Below are 23,521 nucleotides of genomic sequence, written 5' to 3' on the forward strand. Positions count from 1 at the left end.
AAAAATTGAACAAAAGCTCCCCTCTCGTGTGTATATAGGTGTGCGGTGCGACTGGTTATTAATTTTAGGGACTCGTACGAGTTAAAATTGTGTGCGGACGGACACATTTTTTTCGCTACTACGTAAACCAAACGGTCTTGGCCTGAATAAGTTGATAATTGATCGTGTAATATAAGATGATGTATTGTTAAAATGATAGTCAAACTATTTAATGTTAGACTGCAAATCGGACTGATTTGATATTGTTTGATGCAACTTGCGATTCGTATTCATATCAGGAATACATGTTGGTAATACATTTCATTCTAATGTGGGAAGTATAAAACAAATTGACTTCAAACTATTATGAACATGGTAAATTGAAATTTAATTTATATGTGCATCGATAATTTTCGTCACATTAACATTTCTCGATGCAACTGGTAATCTTAATGTATTTAACTTCATATTCCTTACTTTACAAATGCACACACTTTTCTCTTTCACCGTATGCGTGATTTTAATGGAGATGCTGAGAATGTTATATTCCGATGGAAACCCCAGGAACCGTACGTAATTTTAAAGCAAAAGTGCAAATAATTTAACAAACCACTGCAAATTTCTATAATTTTATATTATTGTGAAGCTACGTTGGAACAAATGTTTTAGCTATTCCGATAACAGCGTCTTTTAGATATGTTATTTATTTTTTTAATAATCTACACACGTATCAATGTATCACAACGGAAAATGTTTAAGCCCTATTAAAATACTATTATATAAAGTTCGACCAGATTAGAAAATGTATTTGCATTTTGTTTGGCTGTTTTATGCTTATAGCGGTTTTCAATCGTGACGGAAATCTAAAAGCTTATGTAATCAGCAATGACGTAATACACGAAGTGAACTGAACGAACCAAGTGCTGCGGTTTCCTTATCTCGTAACATTATCTCAGACTATTGTGACTGGGAAATAGATCAGTGTTACAGTCAAAGATAACAGACACACTTAGGACTGTTTTGATAACGTAAGCAATACAGAAGATAAGGCCTCGTAGGCAAATACTTAATTTAACGTGGAAACTTCAATTCATTATGGTCTATTTTTTCGTCCAATTTGAAAAAATAGGATGATTGGTTTGCCCACCTGTAAGTACTTCGCTTAAATTCCACTCATAATCTTTAGGTGCATGAGTTACGTCAAACTAATGGAATACTAAATGAAGGTAATTTGTTGGACTTTGGGTAAAATAATTGTCTTTACAGACAGACAGACAGACAGACGGACGGACAGACAGTTTATTTCCGGTTTGTTTATTGTTCATCAATAAATACATTTTTTAATATGAATTATATCAACGTGTTTATGCATTATATTAAAAGCAAAACACAAAACAAATAATAAAAAACAATAGCAATACAAACATTACAGTTTAAAACGGTTTGTCATGTGTGTAACAAACTATACCAATGAGGTGAAATAAATTTGTTAAATTATGTCCCGATATAAATAATATTATATCTGTCTTTAAGGGACTTCATTACAAATAAGCATAGTTATATCAGTTTCATTCTAATTTTGGATTCTAATAATTGTAAATACTGAACGCAGATGGTCTTAAGAAATACAACTTATCTATGAAAGTTTTTTATAATATCGTTAAAATAAGGACAAACACAACTAACGTGAAATGCGTCTTTAATTTCAATGGATTTGCAACGCAGACAATACCTTTAGTTTCATTTTATATCATTTATAGACAGTCGTAGGGTAACATATTAAACTTATCAATCATTTTTTATCCCGCTGAATTCTTCGATGTTCATGACCAGCGTTTAAATGAATTGATATAACTGCCATCCTAAACTACGGATCGTATTGAGCTACGCAAGAAACTAAATGCCTTTACAATATAATTACAGTCAAGCACAATTAGTACATAAGTGTGTGTGTATAGGCCTACACATTTTTTGCTATGAGTGATGTGAATGGTTATTAAAACTTAATTCTACGCTGAGACTTCATGCAAGATGTAAACTGTGTTTGACATTGAGGTTCCTGATAATGCTTGTTACTGCTCATTCTTGCACATTTCCGGTTAATTTAGCCATGCTGGAAAATTCCATCTGACTTACCCCGTGCAAGTTGAGTCACGCGAAACAACGCGCCACATCTAAAAAAATGAATGTATGGTTTATGAAAAGTGAATAATGTCATTTCAATAAAACGCAATGAAATAAATAAGTAAGCAAGACTTTCAATTAAAAATAAAAATTAATAATTTCAAAACGCGATTTTTAGAAAACATTTTAGAAGTGAACAGTGATCTAAAATTACTATTCATCATGACGTCATTCAAGGTCGTAAGCGCTTTTTGCTAAAGAAAATGTGTTTTCTACTTTAATGTTTCCGGGATGGATCTCAAATTCCGACCTTTAGCCACGCTGTGTGGCTGGTAACTCGGCAAGCCTACAACCGGCTTACGACCGAGTACTCGGGTCGGATGTTTCTATCCGGACCGGAAACATTTGATAGATATAATTAGTATAACTGTCTACATACGTTGCCGATTCTAATAATTATCTGCAATATTGTATACTAAAGTCCAAATATGCCACATCGTTTTGTTTTTCATTTTAACATAAGGTGTCATAGTAAAGTTCGATTTAGATTTAGAATAAGTATGTCAATCTGTTTTTGAAGATGGTAAGGCATGAATAAAAATCGTGTTTGTTATTTAAAGTGAATCTCTTATTCAAAATCAATACATACACATGTATAACAATCATTATTTTTGACTGATAAACCTTTAACTACTTACTAAATAATGCATTTATGGAAAATATTAATAACTGATAACAAGATGGTAACCGTGTATTTAATAGCAGAAAGCGCAAAAATATTAAATGATTGGTGAATGCTAAAAGATTTACTGTGGTCTACTATAGTCTTATAAGGTAGAAATACGGTGTTTTGTGCGCATTTCTTTCAATTTAAACTCGGTATCCTTCATAAGAACCATTGTTTTCGACATTTGTTCATACTTTTTGGAATTTTAAAACAATATTATTAATTTGGGTAAATTTTATCTGGGAGTAAGAGTGTATCTTTAAGCTTTGTTTTAATGTCATACAGTGTACAACCAACTATGTATACACACTTGTTTATTATCATTCATTGTTGAAAAAGTTGTTCTCTAGCAAACTCTAAATGCGAGGCTGTTTCTTTTTTTAAAAGATGCCACAAGATCACCAACTTTCTTTCCACTGGTAATCAACATTCCACGCAGATGTATTATCGGTTGGTTTTAGTGTAAAAATTGATTATTTTACCTTTTAACGTAAGGGTTGTGTATTTACAAAAGACTCGTAATGGTAATATCAGCAAGAATATAAAAACAATATTAAAGTCGTTGAGACTCATCAAAGACAACACGAGGCCATTGCTTAGGCTCCAATGACATGTGAGGCTGATACAGTAAGACACATAAATCTTTATTAGGAAACCATTCCTAGCTTTACTTAAGTTTGAATTTTAACAGATTTGCAAGTGTTCTTCGATATGGTATACCAATTATCGTGAGAGGTACCACAAAAAGCAATGTTGCGACTGTTTTCTGAGAGATAAAAACGATAACAGTTTTAAATGGACTGAAACCGAATCATGATAAATTAAGACATTCTTAAGACGAAAAACAGGTATAATGTTAAATAAATTTTCTCAGTATCTAATTTGCAACGGCGTTATCTCATCATTTAAGTCGTCTTCGACGTATACAGGCGTTTTCGACGTATACATTGAGAATATAATTTTTACTTTCGCTTTTATAAAGATATGTTGAAATTTATTTAAATTTTAAAAATCACCAAGTCATTCATACCGAAACAAGCCGGCCAACACTTATACTCGCTGATGGACGAAATATATTGCTTTTTAGCCTTCTTATCTTTGTGTTCAACCTGCCAACAACTTTGCGCGTGCTGAAAAAAAGAATAGGTCATGCAAACGTGCTATCAGCTGAAACAATTGCAAAGGAGAACGAATGTTCTCTGCGTTTATCTTGTTCAACGTTTCCGCGCAACACACTGAGTCAGCGGTCGAAGTAGCAATCTACAATTTAGAGAAAACAGATTTGTTGTTGGGGAACAAAACGTACAATAAAAGTACGGATACGTACAAGAACAAGAAGGTTCACGTGTACTTGAAGAGCAATTTTTTAGACATACAGATCAATACCAGGGTGAGGAATCACGTAGCTGAAAGGGGATCTCACATGGGTCACCATGGGGTCACAACCGATATAAACAAACATTTAAGCGACGTTACTTTCTAAATAAATTTTTGACAGAAAAGATATGAAATTATTTCTTATCCTTTAAAAGACTATGCTATTTTCTGCTTCTACAAGTGTGAACTATTTTAGATTTGCTTGTATTTTTATGATGCAATACTTGGTCGAAATTTCAACTTGTCTGAATTTTGTTGAACGCTGCAAAGCTGAAATTATGATAATCGCGGTGATCAGTTCAGGCATGAAATTAATTTGATAGATATAACGATTAAAAGATATACAAGAAAAATCACTCGGGGACCATATCCATTACACCATTGTAAATAAACACGATAAAAGGGTTGTATGTACCATATTAACAGCATTCAATTGTGGCATTATTTGTGTTAAGATTTGAATAATTATAATTGTTTTTGTTTATGATTACATACTCTAAACTGCGAATCGCATCGTCTCCGAAAGTTTTCACCAAGGGAGCTGCAACGTTTCAGAGCAGTAGTAAAACAAAATCGGAATGTTCAAAAGACTAGATGAGACCGATCTGGTCGCTCAGGGGTTTTATTGATCTCCTATAGGTCTCGTCTCCGATCGGTTTTGTTTAATCGCAAATTGGCTAACACGATGCGGCACTCAGTTTCATCAAGACAAGAGTGTTGACTCTTTTGCACCCTAGCGGCTTTGTGGTCAACAAGCCGGACAAGTGGGTTTCGTCCTGGTACTCCGGTTTTCCCCCACAACACAAGACCACATTTTCGCGTAACATCGCGCTAACGAGAGTGATTGATATGATAGTGTTATAACTTGTTTTGCAATCGTTGTAAAACAAATAATTTTGAACTAAATTATCTGTCATTGATCGGCGAAAAAGGGGCGACCGACGAATCGAAGTATACTGATTAGTTTAAAGTATTTTTTAAGCTTGCACCAATCATACGCTAAACATTGAGTTTGCAATATTTCACCGTCTATATATAAAGAGACCCGTCTAAGATTAACAACATCATTTTGTCGACAGTATTCACAGTGTTCACTTTTTATTACCTTAATTATTTCCACTCATCATTTTGATGCGTAAAGGATAGATAACAAACAAAGTTTGTACACCATCCTGGCACAAAACTGCAGCATTTTCATTAAGTCGTTGCATGCGCAGCAAGTGCAACTATTCAGTTTATAACATGATACCTAAGGAAAATTTTGATTCTGAATAATTTTTTTTGCATTATGATTTGATCGGTGATCAATTGACAACGTGTCATCGACCAGTACCTGTTCAGTTGCACACGATTCGCAGACTTGTCACCGATCTGTTTCAACCACATTCAATCTTATCGCCATCACTGACAAGTTGAAAAACCTATAGCTAAAGAATAAGCGATAAAACCCGCATTCTTAATAAGGACAGGAGTAGTTGCGATTGCAGTATTGGGTGTGACCAGGGCATGAGTACTGCTCAGATTATGCTGCAATCATAACGATATCATATCAGCCAGGAAGCGAAAACTTGATGATTCGTTGTTTATTTGTAAGGTTGTCATGCATGATCATTTGAACATTAAATTAGAGTGAGTTACAAGAATCCTAATACAATCGACAATAACTTTCTTTGAGCTCTCGCTGTAACGATAATAGCTCCGATAGATCCTAATGTTCTTCAACGTTTACTTGTGACGCATCGGGATATCATTTTCCAATGCCACCTTTACAAGATTATTCTACGACTATTCTTAAGGTACTACTTTAATTCAAATGCAACATAGTAACAACTGTAACTTTCTTTGGAATCTTGGCAAAACGTGCACGCGTACGTGGTGGCAACTGCGCGATTCTGTATGAAGCATGATATATAGGGAAGGGCTACAATTTTGATAATGTTCAAAACTATCGAGAAACAGTCACGATCATTTCACACCGTAAATCAATCTTAGGCTTTTGATGTCCATACAGTCAGCCAGTTCAATTCTTCGTTTTCCCAGGGGCATTATGATAGCATATTAAGATGCATTTGGCGTCAGTCTGTAATGTCTATACATTGTGTGTCTCGGCCAGTGTCTTTTTGTGCCTCTAAAGAGAGTATTTGATTTAAATGTTAGGCTTTCTGGGCTTGACCTTGTCATTTCCATTGTAATATTATCATGTTATATCTCTACAATATTAAAAATGATGATTGACATTTTACATGTACAAAGTTGTGATTTATTGCAACAACTCTAACGATTAGTGACAACTACTTGAATATGTCTAAACGTAACAAGCCGTTTATGAATCTTGCTACCGACCCAAGGAATCGTTTATCTCCGTGGAATAATCAGGACGAATGAATTAGTAACGTACTTGTTCGTACAAGTTAGATTAAATAAGCACATCCTTAAGCAACCGCGATGCATATACCGCCTTGAAAGTGTACTAATGTTTTATCCACCCGGTTAGCTCAATCGGAAGAGCGTTGGACTGTGAATCGGACATCCCGGGTTCGATCCCGGGCGGACTGGGTCACTTCTATTGTGATTGGTTATGAAATCCTTTTTACGACCTTTCGCACTGTACCACTGCCCCTGGCATGTACAGAAGTTGTCAGTTCCTTGCAGAGGTCAAGGCACCTAGTACTGGTTAACCGCCTGATAGTCTGCCCAGGATAGGTGTGCGTTGGTTGAACTGTCACTCTGGGACCCTTCAATGTGCTGACGCCGGAACCCGGAGTAATAAACTATTAACACCACCACTAATGTCGCAGTAGCGTCTCATCATTCGTCGGAATATTGCAAAAATATCTTCCAAACATGGGTTATATGACCAGATGCTGGCACTATTTTTTAAAAACTATTGACTGCAAAGCATAAGTTTCCAACACGCTAACAAATGACGAGCCTCTCAATCTCAAAACCTTTTTTTTTCAGATTCGGAGATCCGTCACGTATAATGTCGTAGGCAATATATTCTAAAAAATCGTAATGCGATACTATGGTCAGGGCCCGATTTAGGAGAAGTGCCTTACCCGTTAATATGAGCGTTCGTGATGGTGTGCTTACCTGTACTGTCAATAGTCTCATTGAAGTCGAGACCACTATTTCTAATCTTTCATAATAAGTAATGTTGCGATTCCATTTTCTCCCACGGGCAAGGATAAAAAGTACGCGTATGGAACCCCGTATGGAATTTCTTCTATTGTCATCACTCATCACGCAATTATCTCTCTTGTTGAAGTCCGTCGTCTGTAGCACCATTGAAAACTTATCTTGTGGCAATATTTAAAATCCAAATATATCATTTCTCGCTCCAAATGGTACAAAACAAATTTCACGCTGCATTCAAGAAATTTTGCTGCATTGTCCTCAGAACTATTTGAAGAACGATTTGACTATTTCCATATTGTGCATCACTGCGCGCATATATATGACAACCACAAATTACTCCATGTCTGTACGCGAGTTATTTTCACTTCGCTCTAAAAAAATCCAGCGAAAAAAATACATTTTAACTTTATTTTGTTTAACTGAGATGGTAGAAAGGGCATCTACCATGGCCGCTTGTGTAATATAAGTTCATCCCAACCCTCGCTCGGTAAACCACGCAAAACACCCTAAGCTCGGGTTGAGATGACTGTATCTTACACGAGCGGCCATGGAAGATAAAATTTTATAGTCTTCCTAACTGGATACAATTTTGGTTTTGTATCAAGTCAATACATATTTTAAAGCTACCTCGAATCAAATTAAAACCTACAAATATTTATCGAAGAAGTGTATAAAGGGTACAATAAGATTTAATTTATTTGATTAAAAATACTTCTAATATATAAATCGTGTGTTGTTTTGTCCAGTTTATCAAAACATCTTTGTTTGAATAATATTGTACATTTCTGTTGTATTTGGTTCACACTTTCAATGCATGCAAGGTTTGAAATATATCGGTTGTGTTTTCTTTTTTCAATACATTACCAAGTACGTAATTATATGCTGATAATTAATCTTACTAAGAGCACATTGATTTCTCAATATGTCAGTTTAATTTGTTGTTTAGTTTTTTGTGTGTTTTTTTTCAGTGGGGATGCTTTTTATTTTTCGATATCTTACACACGAATCATATAAAATGGTTGTGATTTGATCGAATTTCCAACCGATTTGCAATCACGAAAGCAATCACGCTATTGCCTTAAAAAATGAAAAAGCTTATTGGTTTTGACAGAAGAATCCTTGACCTTAACAATTATGACCACGTGAGATAAGGATATTACCAAAAAAAGAATATGTAACGATGACTATTTATACAATCGAACCCCCGTTGGCTCAACGTCCTAGGGATAGGCGAAATAACCTCGAGCTTTGGAAGTTTCGAGCCAAGCGGGAATGTTTCAGTACATAGAAATCGGTCCTTTACATGCAGTTCGAGCCAACGAGGAATCCAAGCCAAGATGTTTGCTTCCCCGGTCGATAGAACTTGAAACAATACTTCTTAAACTATTGGGAGTTTTATCCTTAGAATCCTGACGCTTAAAATTATACGAATACTTTACCGATTATTTGGAAACTAAAGCACACTCAGTTTATTAAAATAAAAGGTTTGTGTTGATAATTATAAATGGCCTGTTAGTTTGAGGGTCTGTTTGTATTCACTTTCGTGTTGAGTAAGGACTGCAAATCTTAATTTCTTTGTTACAATGTTATTTGAAGGCAAATATAGTAACAAATGATGCATGTGTTCAAAATAACATATTTTATAAAAAATAACACTGTATCGTCAAAATGTGTTTTATTAATGACACTGTGTAACATCTTTAATTTTAAAATCGCCCCTAATCCCAAGATGTCAGCGAAAACGGGTTTGCAATGACACACCATATGACACATGATCTACTAGGAAAACAGTTGAAATGTTAGGTTTTATCGAAGCAAACTGACAATTACATGTAATAATGAGTAGACATTGTAACAAGCTGACAATGTTCAGCGGAATAGAGGAACAAAACAAAAGAAATTCAGTTTATAGTTGTGTTTCTGAAGAAAAAGAGGCACGCATGTCAAATAACAACGAACGAGTAGATTGCTTTATTTTTCATCATAAAATACTCTTTTTAAGATATGCAAAACAGTATTTCCGGCATTCTGTGCACATTAAGACTTCAGTTACACTTCAATGACTTCAAAGAGCGCCTCCAGTAAATGTGTAGGCTGCATGGCGAGGATCTCAGCTGACGTTGCACCTAGGATCCTTGTGACCGCATCTACAAACTGTTCCGTGGTCAGCAGCTGCTCCACCATTTCTCGGAAGCCGATGCCGGAGCCCGGGGTACGCCCGCCCATCATGGTCGTCATGTCCTGGCCTGTAACACCCTGCTCCTCCAGCAACGAAAGTAGTTTTGGTAAGCCGTTCATTAGGCGCTCACCGATCTTCTTCAGCTCCTCAGCCGTAGGTTCAATTTCTAGACATAATTCATGTCGTGCGTTAATAAATTTGCAAAATATTAAAATACTTTAACTTAATGTTTAGTAATGTTCAGTTAAAGAAATGTACCAACGTTCTTTATATTGGACATGGAATATATTGCGTTCAATATGATATAATTAAACTTACGATATGTCTGTAAAGCAAACAATCTGATATGTAAGGTGTACAGTAACACAGATATGTGTGACTTTACAACAGAGATATCAAAAACTTCAAGCAACCAATGATAAAAATACTAATGCAGTGCTTTGTCTTAAATAAAACATATTCGTCCAAAAAAGGGTTGCTGGTTTTTTTTATTGCAAGAAACCTTGAGGCTGGACAAGAAGCTGTCTTTCTTCGGACGTTCCTGCAGTTTCATCGTCAGCGCTCATCGTTTCACCATCATCATGGTCAAGTTCCACGGCAGGGTCATTGTTCAATGCTTTGCCGAGAGCTGAAATGTAAGAGATAATTTATGTTCTTCATTACTTTCTTCTTTTTTTTGGTCTAGTCGCATATACTTAAATAAAACAATAAACAAAAATAGCATGGCAGTATGAAATTCTATAACATGTACAATAACCGTAACCGTATATTTGTTGTGGCAGTGATTACTTCTCTTTAAAAAAGAGTGAGTTGGTTTTTCAATATGGAATTAAACACTTGGTATCAAAGACATTAAATGAGCAATAATTAATTAGTAATGGGTCAATATGTTTCTACTCAAATTATTTCCTAAAATGTAACGTGAGTTTGGTATCGGTGAAAGCAATGGAAATCAAATGGTATTGTGCAATTAATCATTTTATTGCCTATAGGCGTATATTCAATGTTTAAATCATATTCATATAACGCGGAAAACTAGAAACTAATTATCCTAGCCCAAAGGAAAATACAGTCAACAGATAAGATCAATATTATTCATTAAAACAGTTTAGATAAAATACACTCATTAAAGAAGATTTAGATCACATGTAGAAGATACGACCTGAATAAATGAAGCAAATTGACTCATGGCCTATTTTACCCACTTTTCCTTTTAAGACATTCCAATTTATAAGTATGCATTTACATACGTCTAGGCATTTCAGACATCAACGAAACTCTTATCTTATAAATTAATTTAATTTAAACTTTTACAACGTTCGTGAAACAAGTTATTACGACATTATATTAACCGCTCTCATTGGCAAGATGTTACGCGAGAGTGTGGTCTTGTGTTGTTGGTGAAGCCGGACTACCCGGAGGAAACCCACTTGTCCGCATTGGTGACCACTAACAAAACCGAGTTTACCACTGCGCTAACCGGGCAACCGAATAAATTTTAAATATTTTATAAATTGAATGGGCAATCTTATTTCTTTATAATAATTTCGAAATTAATATAAATTACTTGGAGAATGGCGAACTGGGAAATATACAATGGTACCTGTAATGTCCTCGCCATCTCCTTTATCAACCTCTACCTCCGTGTCTTGGTCCTTAACTTCCGACTTATCTAGCGTACAGTTGACACGAATGCGTCTCGGGCACCGCCAACCCCAGGTTCTCACCCGCCTCATGAGCATAGTACCACTAAGTGGGTCGCATTCGCCGTCCTCCCGGTAGCGGCATCCTTCAAAAGAGGAATAGGTAAAAAACTGTACTGCAATATCTGGTTAATTTAATAGTAACTCGTACCACGGTATACATACCACGTGAATTAAATGTCATCATAGTGTTCTGCGTCTCCAGCCTTCCAGTACCGACTCCCGATGTAGGTTGTCAAATATTAATACACTTTTTGGCCATGATCCTACTACACCAGTGTATGTATACCACGCGATAAATTGCGTCATAAATGCCCCGTCGGAAGGCAATATTTTGCTTCGATTGAAGACTTTAAAGAAGAAAGTTTATTCACCATTTTAAATGGCGTCATTTGGATGTATTATAGCTTGACCATGCCGTGTGCCATCATAATACGAAGTGTACTTGATGCCATAAATATGTGACATGATTAGGAAGTGACCTGACTGCGTCATACTACGAAATGATAAACTGTTTTCAAATTCATTTTATGATGTAATATTAATAAGAAATATATACGCATCTTGCTCTGTCTAGACATGTATTTTGGGATGATGTATTTGCTATTTAGTTCTGTATTCATATTAAAATATCGGTCGTTCTTAATAGGCTAATTAATGCATTTAAATAGCTATTTTAAGGAAAATGTTATGAATGCAACATATTTGATATGATTACGTTGTTAAGTTCAATTTAAATACAAATTAACACGCAATAACTGAAACATAATTAAGTCCTCCATTTGAAGTAATAACTTTTATTTTAGTGTAATGGCGTAGGAACAAAATTTGACATTCACTAGATAAATATTTAATTTTGGTTACAATGATGGTCGGATATTAGCAAATTTGGATCAGACTGGGATGCAAATCGGTCGGATTTATTTAAAAAATGGAGCCAGATTTATTTTGAATAGTCGTATAATAACGTCGAATTTTGTTGGAATTAACGCATACACGGATCGAACTTGCAATTATATGTCTAAAGAACTGTCAGAGCCGACTGTATCCCGACGTTCTTTGGATGTCTAACGTCCACCTGTCGCCCCGTGCCTGCTGGGTGGTAATGCGCATAATGTCCATTTTTTAGAAAAAAATTCTTTATACGACAATAACATTTACTACGCATTAACCTACCTCTCGGGATTTCAGAATACGACGGGACTCCATCCTCCTGGTCTACCACACCATCGGCACTTCCGTTTTCTTGCTGTTCCTTTCTGTTGGACTCCTGTGAAGCAATCCGGGCGTTCTTAATTTTCGTACCAAAGGCGGAAAATGGACCAAGATTAGTAAAGGCTCCTGCGTTCTTCACTAGTCGTTGTGGCTCTAGAATGTTTATGTATATATTGTTAAAGTTGTTATAATACCATTAGGCATTATAAGACAATGTCATGGATGTGTATTTCCAACACAACAAATCAATATGATTTTGGTTGCGGATATTTGCATTATTTGGTTGGTGTTTGCAATGTGAAAAAAGTCGCCCACACTTACATTTAATGTTGTCATAATTTCCAGTTTTACAGAGACTGAGAACGGTAGTCTTTAGTTTACATAATCTTAGCCATGTTGAAGACCTTTTTTATACAAAGGTTGTAGTACATCTTTCTAGTCACTCAGTGTTGATTTCATTCACACAATTTATATACATGAATTATTAATCACTTATGAGTTTTTAGACCGCATTTAATATGCCAGGATCCTACTCTCAAGTTTGTTACGTTGATTTTAGGTGGTCCCTATTATAGCTTTTTGGCAATGTTCTACAACGTTTCTATAAACGAGGTGGCTACCCAGTACCATTAAACCGGGTTAATGTTTAAACTGTTTGCTACTGAGCTTGTGTCTGCAGTTTTTCACCTAAGTAATGTCGTTGTGATATCAACCGATGTTGGCAATGTTTACTGATATGATCGACAAGTAAATGACCCAAGTCAAATGCCCACCTTTCTCTACGTCCTCAAAAACAGAGCACGGGACCCGAATGCGCCTCTCACATCTCCTCAGGTTGAAGAACGTCCTTAGACTAAGCTTGAGAAGGATCTCGTTACCCTCACATTCTCCATCCTTCTTGTATCGACAACCTACAAGTAAAACATGATGAGTGTGTACTAATATGCCGCATTGCTTACATTGTGCTACTTTGAAGTATTCGAAAATTGTTGACATACATCCGGCAATCTTTCGTAGTATTAACAAGTATATTTTTCTTTGTAGATTGCAGAGCATAAAGAGACGAAGAAATAAAATACATAAGTGTGAACATTTTATGCAATTATGACATAGATATCGACACCTGCCGATATAACTAACCTTTTGGGATCGCGTCGAAAAGCGGAACTTCATCTTTTTCTTCTTTCTCCTCGTCATTTCCACCCGTGTTCACAAGTTCCCTTCTGGGAGACTCTCGAGAAGCTGTCCGGTCGTCCATAGTGTTCTTACCAAGGGCGATAAGGCGTTCAAATGCAGTTAATGTTCGTGCGGTGTTCACTTGGCGTTTTGGTTCTGTTATTTATACAATTCTTATGTAAACAGTTGTTATCTTAGATTAAAGCCTTAATGAAATAATGGTTTTGGGCTTCCCTAATAAGTGTTTTTTTGCTGTTAAAGTTTGTATATTTTGTGTTATTTTGCAATTTTGCGTGTCGGTGTAGTTTTTAATTAAGCTGACTGCTGTATACTGTAATGATCGACATATACATTACCCTAATACCCACCCTTCTCTACGTCTCCAACAGAACCTGAAGACTCATAAACAGAGCACGGGACCCGAATGCGCCTATCACATCTCCACCGGTTGAAGAACGTCCTCAGACTAAGCTGGAGAAGGATCGTCTCGTCTGCGTCACACTCTTTAACCTTTTCATATCGACACTCTGCAAATAAAACAGGTAATAATTGTCTTATACTATTAAGCCATATTACCTGTTACGTGCGTACAAGCTATATAATTATAACTTAAAGTTATTGACGCGCATGATGCAATTTTTAGTACTGTACACAAGTTCAAAATTATATTTGATTTGTGTTGGTAAAACAGCAATATGATAGGAATAAAACAATATGTACGAGTGAACATTTTATCAACGCTGCTCAAGAGAACGGAATCGACACAGGTAATTATATCTTACTCTTTGGTAGTGCGGACTTGAACGGAACTCCATCCTTTTCCAACTCCTTCTCTTTTTCCTTCTCATCGTCTCCTTCTGTGTTCACAAGTACAGCCTCTTGCTTGTCCTGGTCAATTCTGGACGACTCTCGAGAAGCTGTCCGGGCGTCCTTAATTTTCTTACCAAGGATGGAAAAGGGATCAACAGCAACAAACTCCACTTCTCGACGTTTCATTGACAGAACTGACTGGGACTCGCTTTCTGATGTAAATATTAATATATACACTGACGATGTTACTAAAGTATTTTTTGAATTAATCAAAAAAGATTTATCCCTACTAAAACAGTCGTTATTCGACCAGATAAAGTCGTTCCCTGGTTGACCTTGCATTAAATCATCTTCTTCGCAAGCGTAAAGGTTACTCTTAAACACATCTCATAATAAAAAAAAAATTCTCACTGCCCATTTTATAAATCAATCTTGATTAGACGAAAGTGGTCATGTCGTTCCGTCGGCAAACAAAAACTTTTACAGTAATCACAACATCTTAACATTAATACATTGCTTCCAAATGAAGACATTCTAGCTTCACTACCCATTAAAAACGCTTCAAGTCCTGATAGCATAAGTAACCGTATCCTAAAAAAATGGTCGCACATTTTTGGCTCCTCTTCTATGTTCCCTATTTAATACATCTCTTTCAATCGGTGAGTTCCCAAAATAGTGGGAAAATGCTTATGCATTTGCAGTTTTCAAAAATAGAGATACGACTTTTCCTTTAAACTATCGTCCTATTTCCCTTTTAAATACATTGGAAAAGTTTAACCAGCTTTTAGATATTTTACCCGTTTTCAGTCAGGCTTTCGGCCTTGGGTCCAATGTTAATCAATTTCCTTTACAACTCTTTATGTAAGGCGTTAGACGATGGCCTTGAAGTTCGATCAGTATTTTATTATATCAGCGTTTGATAAAGTTTGGCACAAGTGTTTGCTTGTGAAGCATCAAGAAACAGGTGCCCATTGCCTTTTACTCTCGTGGTTCCGTGATCATCTCAGTAATCGAAAGCAACGTGCAGTTCTATCTGGCCCCATGTCTAGTTGGGTCCTACTTGAGGCCCGTGTACCGCAAGGGTAAATTGTAGGTTCCCTTTTATTTTTGATATTCAGAAATAACATTGTTGTCAAATATTTTAGTGACGTCAGGTTATTTGCAGACGATACAAGTTTTTACGTTGACGAGCCTTAACGGGCCATTAAAATACTTCAGAGGGGCATTGATACCATAAGCGGCTGGTCCTGGATAACTGGAACCCAGCAAAAACTGTGTCAATGTTGTTCTCCCGAGAACGTCAATCTCGTTTCTATTCAAAGTTCTCTATGTATGGTCAACAATTTTCAGAAACTTATTTGGACTAACATCTTTGTATGGTCCTTCCTGGTGACTGCACATCGCATCGCGCACGTTGGGTGAAATAGAAGTAAAGCCCACAAACGAGTATACATCATACGAAAGCTCAAATTCCGTCTGGACAGAAGATAGATATTTTATCCTTTTCGTACATTCGCCCAATTCTTGATTATGCTGATATTGTCTAGTATAATTGTACAGCCTACGAAAAATATAAACTGGAAAAGATCCAAAATGAGGCCGGTAGAATAGACTGTGTGGCTCAAATGTTTATACCAATTTATGTTCTTCATAAGGACCTGTGCTGGCCTACTCTTTCTGAAAGACGACTCAATCAAGAATTATGCATCCTCTATTAAATGAAAAACGGCCTTGTACCTGAGTCTCTATCATGCCTTGCACTTTTTAACTGTTGGTTCTAGGAATTACCCACTACGCAATTTATCATATACAAGAACGGCTATGTTACGTACTAGTTCTAACCTAATTTCTATACGTACATGGAATGATCTTCCTTAGAATGTGCAGGATAACCATTCTGTTGCTTCTTTCAAGCGATATATTTCTAGTCAATCTTCACTCTGCCCTCCATATTATCACAATGGCAGCCGTCGTGTGCAGATAGTTTGTAGTGTCCTTAACTATCACCTGTTTTGCAAAAACATTACAAATTCTGCTCGATGCAAATGTAGTAAAGCTGAAAGCAGCACTAACTATTTCCTGAATTGTCCTTTGTACACCTTTATTCGACAAACACTTATTCTTGGTATGTCTGGCATCACAGATAAATCAACATTGGTTTAGTTATCAATGGTAATGCCCCCACCCCCTTAACAACGAGAGCAACTCCTGAATCCTAAGTATCTGAAATACAACTTCTTAAAAGACTAAAAACGCTTCTGATCATGCTATTTTCCCTGACTTGACTTTTTCCACCAAATTGTGTATGTACCCAACTATTATCTAACTTACTGTAATCAATCTTACATGTATTCTCACTCTCTCCATCTTTGTTTTCATCTGTGTTTTCTTTGTTCATTCTTTCTCTATAATTGTTGCTAATTATCATATTTATACATATATCCAAACGCATTCTTAAAATCTCTTAATACAATCGTCTGCATGTTTAAACAAGTTTTCGTGAACAACATGTGTTCATGTATAGGAATTCGTCTAACTTTCTTATTATTCTTCAAAAACATATAATTCAATTCCCAGGGAGAGAAACCTTATAATCTATGCTTTTATTTCGATTAAATATGTTATATGCAATTGATGGTGATATATTTAAAGTGAACTTTGATGACTAATAGGTTGAGTAGACGTTTTGGTTTTATAATGCATAAGAGTCTTATTTTTATATATACATAATATGCTTGACCTAGGTTTTTGTCCTTTATAAATATAGGCTTGATTGTATACGCTTTGAGTTTGTTTCAATAGTTTTCTTTTCTCATTGTTTCATGAACTGTATCGTCGATCTCATTTCTTAATAAATACGGAATGAATACATATAACACGACATGTGGGACACAAGGTTAGATAATAAACAATGTCAACTGCTATATCCTCACCTTCCTATTTATCAACCTCTTTGTATGACTTCATTCACATCATCCGACTTATCATGCACGCGTGTTACACGGAAGAGTTATAGACACCGCCTTTCCTGGCCGCTAGTTACTTCTAGTATTTTCAATAATTAAATCTATCGTAGGGCATTTCTGATGAAAAACTGAATGCATGCATGAAAATGACGTGTAGTAACCTTATGTAAAAATGTTTAGTCATCATACCTAATCCACGGTCATTCTTATCTTCATCATCATTGCCACCGCTCCCATTATCTTCATTGTGATTGCCACCGTTTCCATTATCTTCATCATCATTGCCACCGTTCACATTATCATCATCATCATTGCCACCGTTCACATTATCTTTATCATCATTGCCACCGTTGCCATTATCTTCATCATCATTGCCACCGTTGCCATTATCTTCATCATCATTGCCACCGTTGCCATTATCTTCATCAGCACTGCCACCGTTCCCATTATCGTCGTCATCTTCGCTGTGGCCTTCAATTTCGTCTTTAACAAATAATGTTATACGTATTAAACCAAGCGGATGGTACAGCCTAAACAATACAAAACATTTAAGTTATAAGATTGTGAATTCCAATTGACAAGTTTTCTTAATTATAACACCAGGTAGCATTGAAACAATGATCAAGAAAGCTGTTTTATTCTATCTTTGACAGAACTATTTTCTTAGTATCCTCAGCAACATTCATTTAAGAAGAATTAACGCGTACGTGTCATACCGGGCTGGTCAGTGTTTAAAGGAGTAACATCGACTTCTTCCTGTAGTTGTAGGTTCACCACTGCGTCGTTTCCATTGGTTGTATCTATAGAAATTATGTATACGAATTGTTATAGTTCATACATTACTTTTTAGAGAAGGCAAATCATGTAAAAAGGAATAAGGATGTCGAAATTAGGATTCAAAAATTGTGTACGCGACTTAGCAAAAAGGTCACTTACAAATAATACTAGTTATTATATCTTCATTTTACTATACAAGTATAGTTCATATGACAAGGCATTTTGTGAATAATCTGCATTTACCATGAACAGTTAGGACACCCGTGCATACCTGGACAATACATTGTCTACTGGGTATATAAAACATTTTGGCATCTAAAATCATTCCTTATTTTGTAACACTGTTGCGAAAAAGTGCAAATGCTTTTTTAATAAATTCTTGATAAATTTCCCTTAGCTCTCAAACTACCTACACATGAATGATTGGACACATCTTCTGTGGTTGCTTAATACTGAACGTGTAAACGACAAAAGACTTTTAAAGAGTTTGTTTTTTGGTCTCTCAAACCCAGATTTGCATCATTGATATTCCTAAATATTACCTTATTAACAATCGGTCAACAGCGATTTTCACCAATGTAAATTTTGTTATTCATTTTATATGCCAATTGTTTGAAGCTCTTGCTGTTCAATATATATATGGCTTATGCATATGGATCAAGCATTTGAAATATGGGGTTTCGCGAAATCCAAAGAAGTAGAACGTATACATTAAAAAAAATGAAAAGATGGAAACGAGCGAACATAAACAAATGTAAAACTGCAGCTTATGGAAAACTAGGAAGTTTCGTTTATCTATGGATATCTAAGAACTGCAATATACTTGTTTAAAAATCACACCAGTAATAACATAATAATGAAAAGGATACGTAAACAGGCTATTGATGACTGTAGTGACTGAATGTTTTAGAAACTGTGTTTCTAATATTAAAAAGCAGTAAAGTCTTATTATTTTGCGATTGCATTTTATAATTCCAATACTATAAATGACATTCCACTTATAAGTGAATTAAAGTTAATAAGTATACATACATTTCAACAAGAAGGGTTTGGGAACATAAGTAATGTCTCTGTTTTGGATATGGATCGAGTTTGAAAAAACACTTATGATATAAAACGATATTAAGAGTGAACGATTGTACTTTGTTAAACAGAGAGTGAGAGCTTTGGGAAAACACACATAACATTACCCTGGTAATAAAATAACTCGTAATGGACGTTACTGTTCATGTTGCAATAACAGGAACATAGAGGTTAAATATCGCTTGTATGTGTTGATGTTATGTTCAACTACAAAAGAGTATACCAAACGTTACGCCTATGTTAATCCATCTGTATTTAAGTTTCAAGAACTACTGACTTCATGGACGAAAACACAATAACGAAAATTTGTAAATATATTCAAGAAGCACTATTTGCTTAAATCACCATATTCATACATATATACATTATAAATTTAGTTCTCTTAATACAATATGTTTAAAAAAAGTTTTTATAAACAACATATTCTCATGTATATGAACTCGTCTTATATTCATATTAACCTACACAACCTGTAATTTAATTCTTATAGAAAGAAACTTTATAACCTACGCATTCGTTTTAATCCGATTTATTATATTGTATGTAAATATAAGATTGTGAATTCCGGTTGACAAGAGCTCATTATTATGACATTGGATGGCATTGAAACAATAATTAAGAAAAGCTGTTTTATTATATCTTGACAAAACTATCCGATATGAAAAATTTCTTAGTACCCTTAATCAAAATATATCGTATTTAAAGCAACTTTCATTTAAGATAAGTAAACCCATATGGTCCATACCGGGCTGGTCAGTGTTTGAAGGAGCAACATCGACCTCTTCGTCTAGTTGTAGGTGCACCACTGCGTCGCTTCCATTCGTACTATCTAAAAAAATAGCAGTTTTTTTCAGTAAATTCTCAGACAAAGTATTAGTTTAGTAAGCTTAAACCAAAAAAAACGAGTTGTTGTAGTCCATGCCCAGCTTCTTGTATATCTATCCTGAACTGTTCATATCTATATAAGGCAACTAATGTGGGGTTTTGTGTTTTTGTTTTCTGTTGTTATTAATATAAGTTGCGATTTAGTTGCATTTACCTTCGATATTTGAGGAATGCGTAACAGTTCCACTGGCAAATTCCGTCGTCGTTTCCTCTGGTATTGCATTATCTATAGTCGTCTCTGTATCTGTCGTCGCAACGCTTTTAATGGGTGTTATAGTTACGTCGATGTTGGACTCAACCTTTTCCTCTTTCGTTTCATCATTTGTATAATCTTTTGGAATACATCGCATTATGTGGTAAGGTCTACAGTACCCAGGATTTCCCTTCAAAAGCAACAGCTTTCTCTCTGAGGTTTTCGGATCACATGCAACATCATTCTTCGACTGATAAACACATTCTGGAGAAAAAGAGTATTTTTATTGATATGGTCTAATGCATGTTGAGACAGAAATACATAATTTGATTTAGATTTTCCTGGTGAATATTAAATCATTTATCCAGTGACTTTACTAACCTTCGACAGACGTAAATGGCTGGTCACCGTCGACTTCATTTTTCTTGAGTTGGCCATTTCCAGATTGGAGCCTCTGTTTGGATTTTGCCATTATTTTGTCCATGGCTGCATTCATCTGACTTGTGTCCAGCATGGAAGAGTGATCAGGATTATGTTTCATTAAACGTTGAAACGCGTCATTTACCTTTGTTTTAATTTCTGTTTCAATTTTATTCTCTTCTTTATCATTACCAGTATCAGACATAGTCGATCCCTGCGTTAAGACATTGGTCGTTTTCCATAGCTGCCCTCTAAGGAATTTTGAGTCAGACGTGAACTTATGCACCATATTTCTAAACCTTTCGTTCTTCGATAAAGGACCCGATAGCCGTCCGAAACCAAAGGGAAATCGTGTCTTTACAGCTGAAATATTAACTACAATTTTCCAAACTTTTTTTAACATAACTGTTAGTTTAATATATAGTTTCATATAGTTTGCATGGCTGTTATAATAATTTTGCATGTGTCCGTTTGCGGATGAAAAAAATCCATCTCTAGGCCACATGTGAAGGCCGGTCAGGAGTCTTGCCCAGAACACTGCGTGCTTGTGGGTCGGATAAATACGTATCGAAAATATATGTTTGACATTTTTCCTTTATATCTTTAACTTTCAAACGTTTTCAAATGTAGCGTTAAAACACACGTTTTTTTATACATTTCACCAAAACGCGTGTGCGTCGTGATTTCTGACTTCATAATACGTAACAATTTTATAATCGTAACTGACGTCAAGGTGTTACTAAGAACAACGCCATTTTGTTTGTTTTTCAGAGTTTGAATATTTTAATACTAATCTATATTTTCTCACATGATTATTTATTGCATCTTGCTCTTATGAAATGTTATAATTAATTGCATATGATAATACATTAACACATTTTAAATGATGTTACGGGTTGTTGCGCGTTACTCAACTATCATAGGGTTGGGATGTCGATTTTTCTTCCACACCTAATAGGCATTTTTGCTGAAATCGGGCCCACTGGAAATTTTGATGTAGAACCCTCATGCCAATTGATCACGCGCAACAACGCGCCACTTCTAATTTCTTTACTGTGCAGTTTATGAAAAAGTAAAGTTTGACATTTCAATTGAGCACAATCAATTATATATTGAAAATTGAGATTTAATCGCAAAATAAAAATAATGATCGTCAAATACACGTTTTTTAGAGGGACTATTTGACGGCATCCTTGATCTAAATTAACTACGTGTTATGACGTCACTTAACAACGTCGCATGCGTTTTTTGGTGAAACGTACAAAAATGCGTCTTCTTCATGATTTTTTTCCACGAATTAATGATATAAGGTATGCAAGAAAAGAACGCGCGGACTCTTTGAAAGTAAAATAATTTTGATCCGATCATAAGCAGCTTTTGTATTTTAATGGCTACTCTTATATTTCTTCACTACTTATATAGTGGCATTTACATGTCATATATTACATGACCCGTAATTGGAAAGATGTTTCTTGCATACCGGACGTGTGTTTCCGGTCATGTGACCCGTGCTGGAAAAACCCATCTTACATACCCCATGTAAGATGAGTCACGCGCAACAACGCGCCACTTCTTATTTCATTTATTGTATGGTTTATGAAAGATATAGAATGCCATTTCAATAAAGCGCAATCAAATATATATGTTTGCAAGACTTTTAATTAAAATTGAAAATAATTCATCGTAAAAAAACGCTATTTTTAGTTATTTAAAATTACTGCGCTCTATGACGTCAGTAAACAACGTCGCACGCGCTTTTTGGTGTAAATGACGAAAGTTCACTTTATACGTCATTTTTTCCATAAATTCATAATTTTAGGTATGCAAGAAAAAATATCAATCATGTTTTTCCGGTCCGGATCGAAAAATCCGGCCCTCGGGCACGCTGCGTGACCGGTAACTCGGCAAGCCTCGTTACCGGCTAACGCGCGTGCCCTCGGGTCGCATTTTTCTATCCGTATTGGAAACACATGATATATACTTATAATCCTATCTTATCTTGCTGTATGCAGGACACTGGCGCTTATTCCCACAAACATTTTCCAAAGAAACAAATGTAGGGGTAGTAACAATCAAACCATGCAGATGCAGATAACGATTCTTATAGACATTTCTGATTTACAAAAATAACTTTACTATTAAATTTAAATAAAAAGTTCATCCTTTATTTATTGTTACTGACCTTGTCCAAGTATGGGTCCGCAGGCCAGACACAGCAGGCACAGGGTAACCGCGGCCCGCAACATTGCCTGTCGAGATGGTGGGGGGGGGGTCCTGGACTTTGGGTGTCAGTTATACCAATTATAGTCTGTTCAACAAATCATACCAATGAGACAATACAAGTAATATGTGAAAGGTATCGTTGAAACGATATTGAAGTAACTTTTGACCATTCCCTCTAAATATTTCTGAATGTAACCTATATAGACGTATCATTAATGGATTAAAGGATACGGGTAAGGACTCCCGTACCTGATAGATATGATTTTAGTGCAAAAAATGTTTCAACAGATATCAAGTCTATAAACAAGAGTTACATAGTATTGAAGATTTATCTTGATATACGAGAGATAAAAGCTTCAATATTCGGTCAACAATATTTAACATGCATTAGTAGGCACAATTTCTCGAACAACTATTTATGATTTGGTATAAATAGTGTAATACTCTTATTTTTAAAAGGTTTTTAAGACTTTTAAAGAAAATTAAGTAATGATAATCACGCTAGTAAATAGTTTTTGATTTTGTAAAATATATTTTAAGTAGTTT

The 23,521-nt window shown here is 35.5% G+C and overlaps 1 protein-coding gene across 1 annotated transcript; it reads right to left on the reverse strand.

Annotated features, from left to right (window-relative positions):
* Positions 1-9,111: 9,111 nt before the first annotated feature.
* Positions 9,112-23,062, reverse strand: LOC128232806 (uncharacterized). The gene is made up of 14 exons (XM_052946545.1): positions 22,935-23,062; positions 20,714-21,115; positions 20,294-20,596; positions 20,000-20,083; positions 18,111-18,194; positions 17,584-17,877; positions 14,401-14,640; positions 13,987-14,145; positions 13,583-13,774; positions 13,216-13,353; positions 12,404-12,595; positions 11,128-11,313; positions 10,027-10,152; positions 9,112-9,690 (listed from the first exon to the last, which is right to left on the reverse strand). The coding sequence occupies exons 1-14, from the start codon at positions 22,996-22,998 to the stop codon at positions 9,395-9,397; spliced, it is 2,760 nt and encodes a 919-aa protein (XP_052802505.1). The 5' UTR covers positions 22,999-23,062; the 3' UTR covers positions 9,112-9,394.
* Between the last annotated feature and the right edge of the window lie 459 nt (positions 23,063-23,521).

Source organism: Mya arenaria, chromosome 4, assembly GCF_026914265.1.
Source record: "Mya arenaria isolate MELC-2E11 chromosome 4, ASM2691426v1".
NCBI lineage: Eukaryota > Metazoa > Mollusca > Bivalvia > Myida > Myidae > Mya > Mya arenaria.